At 39.6% G+C, this 12,138-nt stretch overlaps 1 protein-coding gene across 1 annotated transcript; it reads left to right on the top strand.

The window, feature by feature from the left end:
* The first annotated feature begins 2,768 nt into the window (after positions 1 to 2,768).
* LOC135204788 (spidroin-1-like) lies at positions 2,769 to 10,724 on the top strand. The gene is made up of 6 exons (XM_064234968.1): positions 2,769 to 2,919; positions 6,155 to 6,598; positions 6,751 to 6,924; positions 7,047 to 7,881; positions 8,006 to 8,197; positions 8,260 to 10,724. The coding sequence occupies exons 1-6, from the start codon at positions 2,908 to 2,910 to the stop codon at positions 10,359 to 10,361; spliced, it is 3,759 nt and encodes a 1,252-aa protein (XP_064091038.1). The 5' UTR covers positions 2,769 to 2,907; the 3' UTR covers positions 10,362 to 10,724.
* The last annotated feature ends 1,414 nt before the right edge of the window (positions 10,725 to 12,138 follow it).

Here is a 12,138-nt window from a genome sequence, read left to right as displayed (position 1 = left end):
CACAGCAAGAAAAAAAAGGGGAAAACGATAATATATAGTAAAAGATCTCTTTAAGTCTTCAAAATAAGAAAGTTTATGTTTCATAAATCAAATGTATATTCACAGCAAAAATAAGAATAAATAAAACAGAGGAGAGACAGAAACCACCCACCCCCCAAAAAAACCAAGGAAGGAGAAAAATCTATAAAATATAGTAAAAATTCTATTTTAATCTTTAAGATAATATGACTTATCTTTCATGTATTCAAAGCTAAAAAAAAAAAAAAAAAAACTCTTCGGTAAGTAATCATGACAGGAACATTGCTACTAATGATGATAAATAAATCAAGAAAGGAAAATGGATAAAGGTCATATGAAGATAATACACACAAAAAAGGTTCCAGATCTGGAAAGTAATGACAGAGATGAAACACCGAGTGAGTGAAGACTCAAGAGTGAAAGAAAGACTCCCATCGCTACCAAACCAGAGTGAAAGGTTTTAGAAAGAGAAAAGAGAGAGTGAAAGAATTAAATCTAAATGACGAAAGGTTTTGACAGATTACAGCCTTGCATTAAAAAAAAAATCATGTCCAAAGCATATAAAAAATATGCCTTCCGTCACCTGCCTACAGAGAAAGGAAAAGGAAAATGGAAATGTTGAAATGATAATAATAATAATAAAAGAGGGGGAAATTTCACTTTCCTTTCGAGTAAATGTGATCACGGTGGCTGCTTCTGCCTTCGGGTGATTCAAGTCAAGAGCTAATTCCATGGAATTTCTATCGACTCCTCTTCGACGGATCACTTTTGGCATTTCTCGAAATTGTGACTTAAAAAAAAAAGAAAATCTACGTCCGGTAGAAACTCATTTCAATCATACTCATACTTATGCTGTCGATGCTCAAAAATGTGATAGTATCTCCTGTCATGGTCTTCAGGGGAAAGAATTTAACACTCTCTCTCTCTCTCTCGTGTACAATTTCTTCTTCCTGACTGACTATTTCTCTGTCATTTTTCTTAACCTCGGCCACCAACATTCTCTCTCTCTCTCTCTCTCCCCCTGTCCTTGTGTGCATTCCTTCATCTCTCATTAATTCTCTTTGTCACTTACTTTAACCGCCTGTCTTTTCTCTCTACATCCCTTTCCGCCATTTTTTACTCTCTTTCTCTCTTTCGGTCTGCTATTTATTCTCTCTCTCTCTCTCTCTCTCTCTCTCTCTCTCTGCATCCATTTTTACCATTTTTCACTTTTTCTCCGTGCGCAATTTATTCCTTCCCATCGATTCTGTCTGTTATTTATTCTCTCTCTCTCTCTCTCTCTCTCTCTCTCTCTCCAAGCTAATGCGTGAGAGCCAAGGATCGAGACCGGTGCCTACTTAAAATTATTATTATTATTATTATTATTATTATTATTACTAAAAGCGCCCCCTGTCAATTACTTAACATTACGATAGTACCCTATTAGATACTAACATTATTATTAACATTACCACTATAAAAAAAATTAGTGATACTGCCGCTATAACTTATAACGTCCCAGGACAACAACACTGAGCAGCCGTTGTTATGATAACTATTATTGTTGTGGCAAATCTATCACAACCGCTATTACTACCGCTCTGGTTGTATTGTGACAACTTGTGCTGCTACTGGTCAAATACAGTACATTATTATTAATATATATATATATTTTTTTATAAATATATATATATATATATCATACATACATATATATATATATATATATATGATATATATATATATAGTATATATATATATATGTATATAGATATTATAATATATATATATGCAAGTAAATTCTTCTGTTAAAACAGGATACGTCTCAAATTATAAGAAGCCCATTAAAACACCTCTGGTTTTAAAGCTTATTAAGTCCACCGAAATACTATAGTCCTTAGCTTTAAACCAGGGTGTTTTAATGGGCCTTTTATAATATATATATTTAATATATATAAAGTAATAATGCTTCAATTACTAACGTTCCTGTTCCTAAGATACCCAGTGGAGAGTCCATTCTTGGTTTGATACCACAACTTCCAGGTATAATTAAAGATCAATTCACACATCCAAAGCACATTATATAAAACGAGAGAGAGAGAGAGAGAGAGAGAGAGAGAGAGAGAGAGAGAGAGAGAGGAAAAACGTTGGAATCCTGAGTAAGAAACGTTTCCAGATATCCGGAGAGAGTTCGACTTCGTCCAACGTTTTCGCTCTTGGGATTTGGGATGGACCACGTTGTATATGGACCAAGAGACCGGGTAACAGCCACCTTCTTCCCGCCAGCTCTGTCGAAACGCGAATGGCGGGTTTGACCGAGCTGGTCTGTGAGTGACCTCTCCACCTCTACCTCTCTCTCTCTCTCTCACTATCTCTCTCGGGGTCGTCTTCCGTTGCTCTATTTCTTTTTTTTCTGAACGCAACCGCGCCGGTTAGGGCGCTTCTCGCATCTTTTTTTTTTTTTTTTTTACCTCCCCTTTTGAGGAATAAGGTGGCTTGCTCTGAAAGGTTGAAAGAACGAGTGATGTCAGGTTTCGGAGGGGGGCGGGGGAGGGGGAGCGGGTAGGGGCGGGGCGCGGATGTCTGCCTGCCGGGTGGGCGAGGTCTTTACACACACATACACGCACACACACACAAACTGACCGGAGTTTTTCGCTACCGAACCGGCTGGCGTGGTCTTGACGCAAAGAGAGAGAGAGAGAGAGAGAGAGAGAGGGAAGGGGAGCTTTTTTTCGGGTGTTCCTTGCCGATCGCTGGAAGTGTTACTGGGTCACCTGGCGGTCCCCGAGATGGGTATATAACGACAATCATGACCCCTTTGGGAGTCAGTGTGTGTGTGTGGACCATCTAGAACTCCCGATATCCAATCGGTATCTCCGAGGGAGTCGACGAACTTTAATCCTCTTCACGATGTGGACGAAGGTACGAGCGAGTTAAGAGCAACCAGAGGCCTCTTTCTTCGGCTTGAGAAGTCTCCCCAAAATTTGTTAATCTTTGCTGTTTTCTGTGGCTGTGGCGGAAGGAGGAGTCTGTACTTGTGCTCTGAAGTGGCGGTGTTCTTGTGCAGTGATCTGACAGTCGTGCTTGGAGTCACGGACGCGAGACTACGAAGACGAAAGGAGTTTCTAGATCAGAATTTTCCCTTCGTTATCAATACTACTATATAACTTAGTCTACATCTTAGAAATGCTTTATCCCCATTATTGAACGCACGTAATTTTTCACCATTGATAAGACTTTCTTCCTTATTATTATAATCATGACTATCCTTGTCAATTTCAACTATATTTGCATTTAACAACTGCCGGTAAACTTCAATCCCAAGTCAGCTATAAAGACCTGCGCTCTCACGAAGGAATTACTATAAACAGCAACACTTGATACTGGATATTTCGACGCAGGACAAAACTTGACAGAATCGCAACGCTACAACTCATCGAGATGTGACTGAACTTCAAGACCAAGACGATACTTAATAGTAAATATTAACAATGAACATGCGCAGACGCACCAGCCCCCACCCCCCCTCAGCCCTTAAATCTTCACAGACATAAGTTCGTTCAATAATAATACCTAGAGATATTTGGTATTGAAGTGACTGACATTCACCTCAGAAGTACTTCATAACATTGAGTACTACTGCTACTACTAACATCACTGCTACTGGTGCTATTATTGTTGCGTTTATTCAACTTTTGCTTTCAAGAATGACAAATATACTATACTCTGTTTTTTTCCATCTGTCCATCCGCCTGTGGTGTTTGCGCATGGTAACACTGCGTCCCGGGCTTTAAATAATATCCTATTTCGAATATTAACGGTGTAATTCGCATACAATAAATTATTAAAACACTTTTTCAGTTGCAAATGTATACCCAGATATCCTTTTATCTGCCTAGAACTTAGACACAGCGTAACTATTTAAAAGCCCGGGATGCAGTGTTACCATGCGCGACCACCACAGGCGGATGGACAGATGGAAAAAAACAGAGTATAGTCTTAGATATTCTGTTTACACAGTATATGTGTGTGGATCATTGTTTACTTATTAAATATATAGATATAGTTTAATAAAGTAAGTACAATATATATATATATATATATATATAATATATATATATTTATATATATAAAACATATACTATACATATAGATATAGTTTAATAAATAAGTACAAATATATAATATATATATATATATATATATATATAATATATATTAAACATATTTACATATACATATACATATGTATGCGTATATCTAGATGTAGACAGATATATATATATATATATATATATATATATATATACATAAATATATATATATATATATATTATATATAATATATATATATATATATATATATATATATATATTTATATATATATATATATATCTTTATATATATATATCTATCTATATATATATATATATATATATCAGATATATAATATATATATTTATCTTTATATATATATATATATATATATATCATATATATATATATATATATATATATTATGTCAGTGTAGATGCAGTAATATTATGCATATATATATATATATATATATATATATATATATATATATATATATATATATATATATATATGCATAATATACTGCATCTACACTGACATAATATATTATTATATTATATATATTAATATTTATTATATATGTATATTATATTAATATATATAATATTATATTTTTTATTATATATATAAAGATATAATATATATATATAATATATATATATATATATATAAGATATATATATATATATATATATATATATATAGTAGTATATAAACGATATATAAATATAGTATATATCATATATTATAGATATATCTATACCTAATATCTATACTATCTATATCTATAATACTTAATATATATATATATATATATATATATATATATACTATATATATAGATATAGATATAGATTATCTATATTATATCTATTCTATATATATATATATATATATATATAGATAATATATATATATAGATACGATATATAGATATAGTATGATATAGTCTATATATATATAGATATATATATATATATAATAATATATAGTATTATATATATAGAAAATATTAATTATATATATATATATATATATATATATATATTAATATAATATACATATATGTATATATATATATATATATATATATATATATATATATACATATATATCATATAAGACGCATAATATACTGTATCCACACACGTATAATATATATATATATATATATATATATATATATATATATATATATATATATATATATATACTATATATATATCATATATATATATATATATATATATATATATATATATATATATATTTTGGACATAAGTATATTTGATATTTTTATTATAAAAAGCCCTCTGTTTATTCGTATTCACACCATGCATTACGAGATAGCGACGCATTTAAAATAACCAGTCATTCATAAAACGGGCCTCTGACATCAATGACAATCAAAACGATAATGACGAGGACACTGGATGAGGAAATCTAGCCATTCATAAATAAAGAAGCTACGTATTAAAGGACGACACTATACTATACAGGAACACGAATAAAACAACTGTCAATTCACGATCAATAACCAGCGAGTACGACCGTAAGTCAGTTGATTGACGAGATTTAAGAATGGAATGGACTGTAGAGTTTAGGCCAAAGGTCAAACACAGGACCTGTGAGGTCATTCAGAGCTGGAGAGGAAATCGAGAGTGGGTAGGTTTGAAAGGTGTAACAGGAGAGGGGGGATAGCAAGACGGAAGAAAGGTAATATGAATGGAGGTACAGTGAAAGGGATGAAAAGGGGTTGCAGCTAGGGGGCGAAGGGACGCTGTAAAGAACCCTAAGTAATGTCTACAGTGTATCATATGAGGTCACACTGACTGCACTACACCCCTGTGGGGATATTAGCTGTTGGTACCATAATAGTTCACTTACAATTCACGGGTGGCGCTGGCAACATTGCAGTGGGAAAGTGATTCATCTTTCAGTATCTCCCTGGAGTTATTATCCATCCATTTACTAAAGGCTTCAGCATCAAGATTATTGTAAAAGTAGGCATTCATGTTTTAAAAACAGCTAACACTGACGTTATCTCCCGTTCCGCAGGTGGTGTTGGTGGCGCTGGCGTTGGGCATTGCCAGCAGCGACTCGAGAGTGCGTCGTCAAGCCCCAGGATACTCCTACCAACAGCCTGTTGGTGGCGAGGCAGTCCTCGGGGCAGGTGTAAGCGCAGGTGCTGGGGATGGATCAGCCGCATCAGCTGGTGGACAAGGTGCCCTAGGAGGAGCTGGTGGATCCGCGGCTCTAGGAGGAGCCGGTGGATCCACGGCTCTAGGAGGAGCTGGTGGATCAGCAGCTCTAGGAGGAGCTGGTGGATCAGCAGCTCTAGGAGGAGCTGGTGGATCAGCAGCTCTAGGAGGAGCTGGTGGATCAGCAGCTCTAGGAGGAGCCGGCGGATCAGCAGCTCTAGGAGCTGGTGGATCAGCGGTTCTAGGAGCTGGTGGATCCGCAGCACTGGGAGCTGGTGGAGGGCCAGCCACACCTTGGCCAGTAAGAGACTCATAGTGTGTTTTAAGCTAATTTTTGAGAACTCACGAGAATTTGTCTAAAAAAACTGGTATCATACAAAAAAAAACTTGTGTAAAAACATCTTTCCTTTTTTGGGTTTTTTCATAGAACATGTTTTTGTATTCTCCCAACAGCCTCTCATGCCATACCAGTTTGCTTTCGAAGTTAAGGACACTGCATCGAATAACTACCAAAATCGAGTCGAATTTGTGGAAAATGGAGTCTTGCAGGGAAGCTACAGCCTTCTGGGACCTGATGGCGTCGTGAGAACTTCCATTTATTCAGATGATGGAAACTCTGGCTTTAAGGTTTGAAAGTTTAACATTTTGTGTTTGTGTAATAAGTCGTCAATTTTTATAACATCCAGTGCACTGCAGTATACCGATACTCTTATCAATATCTAAGAATTAATGAAATTTTTGGTTGACAGGTTACTCTACACGAGATTCCAACAGACATTGTTGTAGGATCAGGCGCTTCAGCTAGCTCTGCAGCATCTGCCTCATCGGCATCAAGCTCATCAGCAGCATCCAGTGCCTCTGCAGGATCAGGTGGATCATTTGGTGGGTCAGGATCAGCAGCAGCTGGTGCTTCATCTTCATTTGGTGGATCATCTTCGGCTTCAAGCTCTTCAGCAGCAGCTGGTGGTGGTGCTGGTGCTGCAGGTGCTGCATCTTCTGGTGCAAGTGGATTTGGTGGGGGAAGTTCAAGCTCAGCAGCTTCTGCTGGTGGATCAGGAGGATTCTCTGCTGGAGGGTCAGGAGCTGCATCTGCCTCTGCTGGTGGAAGCGGCGTAGGAGGGTTCTCTGCTGGAGGACCTGGGGCGGCTTCTGCCTCAAGCACAGCTGGTGGATCAGGAGGATTCCCTGCAGGAGGGTCAGGAGCTGCATCTGCCTCTGCTGGTGGAAGTGGATTAGGAGGATTCTCTGCTGGAGGGCCAGGAGCTGCAGCTTCTGCTGGTGGAAGTGGACTTGGAGGCTTCTCGTCTGGAGGATCAGGTGCTGCTTCTGCCTCAAGTGGGGCTGGTGGATTTGGAGGCTTCCCTGCAGGAGGATCAGGAGCTGCATCTGCCTCTGCTGGTGGAAGTGGATTTGGAGGCTTCCCTGCAGGAGGGTCAGGAGCTGCATCTGCCTCTACTGGTGGAAGTGGATTTGGAGGCTTCCCTGCAGGAGGATCAGGAGCTGCATCAGCCTCTGCTGGTGGAGGTGGACTTGGAGGCTTCTCATCTGGAGGGTCAGGAGCTGCATCTGCCTCTGCTGGTGGTAGTGGATTAGGAGGATTTTCTGCTGGAGGGTCAGGCGCTGCTTCTGCCTCATGGGGGCTTTGGGTGAATGGAGGCTTCTGCCAGGAGGGTCAGGAAGCTGCATCGGGGCCTCTACTGGTGGAAAGGTGGATTTGGAGGCTTCCCTGCAGGAGGGTCAGGAGCTGCATCTGCCTCTACTGGTGGAAGTGGATTTGGAGGCTTCCCTGCAGTAGGGTCAGGAGCTGCATCTGCCTCTACTGGTGGAAGTGGATTTGGAGGCTTCCCTGCAGTAGGGTCAGGAGCTGCATCTGCCTCTACTGGTGGAAGTGGATTTGGAGGTTCTTGCCCAAGGTAGTCAGGACTGGCATCTGGGCCTCTACTGGTGGAAGTGGATTTGGAGGCTTCCCTGCAGGAGGGTCAGGAGCTGCATCTGCCTCTGCTGGTGGAAGTGGACTTGGAGGATTCTCTGCTGGAGGATCAGGTGCTGCTTCTGCCTCAAGCGGGGCTGGTGGATTTGGAGGTTTCCCTGCCAGAGGACCTGGAACTGCTTCTGCCTCAGCTGCTACAGGTGGAGTAGGAGGATTCTCTGCTGGAGGGTCAGGAGCTGCTTCTTCCTCAGCTAGTACAGGTGGAGTAGGAGGATTCTCTGCTGGAGGGTCAGGTGCTGCATCAGCCTCGGCTGGTGGTAGTGGATTGGGAGGATTCTCCGTGGGAGGCGTAGGTTCTTCTTCAGCCTCAGCTGGTACAGGTGGATTTGGAGGATCAGGGGCTGCTTCTGCAGCTGCAGGAGGTCTATCACATGGATTTGGAAATGTACCTATATTTGTTATACAATCTAATGCCCTTGGCAGTGGTGGAGGAAGCGGCGGGGTTGTATCAAGCGTAGGAGGAGGCCAGCCAAGCTTTGCTGCCCTTGTTGGAGGCCCAGGTGTAGGAACCTCAAGTGTTTCTGCAGGATCATCAGGCGGAGGATCTGTTGTCACTGTTGGTGGAAGCAGTGCTCCTAGTTTTGCAGCCCTTGTAGGAGGTCCTGGCAGTGGATCAGCTGGTGCCTCTGCTGGTGCTTCAGCTGGTGCCTCTGCTGGTGCCTCTGCTGGCGCTTCAGCTGGATCTCGAGGCCCTGGTAGTGGACAGGTTCCAGTTATTATTGTTGATCAAAACATTCTTGGTGGAGCAGGAGGTGGCTCAGGGGCAGCTAGTTCTGCTGCCTCAGGTAGCTCTTCTGCTAGTGCAGCCAGCAGCAGTTCAGCTGGAGCAGGATTTGGGCGTGGGGTAGGCTCAGGGTTTTCTGCAGGTTCTGCATCTGGAGCATCTAGTGCCGCAGCATCATCTTCATCTGCTGGTGGTGTAGGATCTGCAATCATAAAGAGAGGCCCTGTTGTAGCTGCTCAGATTGGTGCGCCTGTTAACATAGTGTCTTCTGGTTCAGGAGCCAGTGCAGCCTCAGCATCATCAGGAGGCAGAGGAAGTACTTTTGTATCTACAATTGGGGCTCCAGTTGGTGGTGCAGGTTCCTCATCTGCAGCATCAGCAAGTTCATCTGGTGCCTCTTCAGGAGTGGTTGTTGGACCTGTTGCATCCCCCTTAGTCTCTACACAGAAAGTTGGTAAACCAGTACTAGCCCAAACAGGTGGGGCCTTCAGTGCAGGGTCCTCTGCAGCATCTGCAGCATCTGCAGCAGCTGCAGCAAGTGCTGCATCATCTGCTGCCAGGGTATCTACCCCGAAAGTGGTTAGTGTACCAGTCTCAGCTCCTGTTGCCTCACCATTAACATCAAGTGCCTCTTCAGCAGCATCCTCATCTGCCAGTTCATCATCTAGTGCTGCAGCTGGAAGTGGAGGAAGTGGACGGCTATCAGTTGGCACTGCTCCAGCATCTGCATCATCAGCAGCTTCATCATCAGCTGCTGCATCATCTCTTGGTGCAGGTGTCTCCGGCTCTTCAGTAGGTGGCAATATTCAGGGAGTACCTGTGATTCTTCTGAACCAACACGGTGGAGCTGGAAACCTAGCTGACTTTGCATCAGTTGGTGGAGCCAGATTCTTTGGCGGAGGACATCCAACCGGCTTAGCAACTGCCTCTGTACCTCTTGTTACAAGTGGTGTACATGTAGTACCTAACCCTGGTGCAGCTGTAGCTTTTGGAAGCCATACTCCGGTAGTTCATGCAAGCGCACCTTTGGTACATGCATCTGCCCCACTTGTACACAGTGCCCCTACAGGCTTAGTAGTGGGAACCCATGGTAGCCACGCCAGTTTTCCTGGTTCTGGAGGTTTAGTAGTGGGAACCCATGGTAGTCAAGCCGGTTTTCCAGGTTCTGCAGGTTTAGTAGTGGGAACCCATGGTGGTCAAGCTGGTTTTCCTGGTTCTGCAGGTTTAGTAGTGGGAACCCATGGTAGTCAAGCAGGTTTTCCTGGTCAAAGCCTCTTCGTAAGTAGTCCTGTAGCATTTGGTCATGTTCACGGCAATCATCTCACAAATGCTGGAGCCATCCAGGGTTGAAGTAATGAACGAAAGTAGGATAACATAGTAGAACATACCAGAACAGAAGACTAATTTGTTAAAGCCAAGTTGACTCTGAAGATGACTGTTCTCTCGCCATTAGGTGGTAATGATTACACGACGGAAACTTGCAGTCATATACGATATCCTGCGTGGATATACGAGCAAAGAGTGCCATTAATGTTATACTTGATGATATGCAAATGAGGAGATTCATCTACTGTCGGTTTCTCCTTCTTTATTTTCATGATCACGCGTTATATTGTGAACCAGTCAGGTTACTGTGTTAATTGTTTTATGTGTTTATGTACATATGTGTGTCGAATGCATTATAGCTTATTAGAATAAAGATTACCTTTATGACCTAGCTTGTTTCCTTCAGTACTTAGTCCCTAGAACGTAAGAGAAAATGCCATCCCACTCAATAGATTATGCAGTCTTGTGAAATATTATGAGTTTTAGTGGACGTGATGATGATGTGCAGCCCATAGTAATTTAAATGTTCAGCAAAGATAATTTGCATCTTAACTCAACTATAGGATTGGATTGAATTTAATATAAAATACTTCCACTGGAAAAATCACACTTAAATTGGTTACGGCTTTATCTTATGTGTGGTTCCCCCTAATGGTTTTGACAAACTTGAAAACGTACGGATGACAAAATTATTATGCCAAATGATTTTGTAGACTTCCAGTTGCAAATAATGATGTAGATTTCCAGTTTGGATTTCTCTTGTATTTTCACCAGAAATGGCTATTCTACTAAATATCATACATTTAACCAACAGCTAATTTGGAAATCAAAAGGGGAAATGTGATGCACGATGCAAAACCCTTAACTCTCTTGGAAAAATCTGATCGTTTTCTGTGGTAAACGCTTCCTCTGGTCTAAGGAACCACAGGATTGATACTAACCATTAGGAAATAGATATGTTCAAGTCTAAGCCCATGTCTAACACGCTGGAATTTCTCATCATCTATCGCGAGACCAGTATCGAGTATAGTAGTATACCATTGTGATGATGAAATATATTATTATCTTTCATCACTAGGTATCATCATAACCAGACCAGTGAGTCACGACTGTTATCACTATTGGAAATTAATATATAATTTTATACACACACACACACACACACACACACACACACACACATATATATATATATATATATATATATATATATATATATATATATATATATATATATTAACTTTATCACTTACTTGTTCTGTGCATTAATACAATTACAGACAGGACCTCATTAAAATTGGATGGTACGAAGCGGAGATATTTGTAAAAAAATTTTTTTTATATAAATATCTCCACTTGATACCATCAAGTAGGAAAGAGGTCCTGTTAGTAATATATATATATATATAATATATATATATATATATATATATATATATATATATATATATATATATATATATATATATATATATATATATATATATATATATATATATATATATATATATATATATATATATAAGCACCATGATGCTAATGACAAATAACAATTAACAACAGTGTCGATTATGATACAGTAGTAAACAAATCCATAGGGGTAATAAGGCTAAATTACCCTATGTGTGCCTTAAATGACAAACACGTAAACTAACAATGGACGAAATAAATAAACAAAATTATTATAAGGGTGACTTTAAATTTCAATAAAAATATATAACAATAACCAACACTGCGTTAATTATGATATAGCAGTAAAGTAATATATGCTTGAGTAATAAATAACCTTTTATATATTTTT

This window comes from Macrobrachium nipponense, chromosome 24 (assembly GCF_015104395.2).
Source record: "Macrobrachium nipponense isolate FS-2020 chromosome 24, ASM1510439v2, whole genome shotgun sequence".
In the NCBI taxonomy this organism is placed as follows: domain Eukaryota; kingdom Metazoa; phylum Arthropoda; class Malacostraca; order Decapoda; family Palaemonidae; genus Macrobrachium; species Macrobrachium nipponense.
The sequence above is the reverse complement of the archived record's forward strand: the minus strand, read 5'-3'. Positions and strand labels throughout refer to the sequence as shown.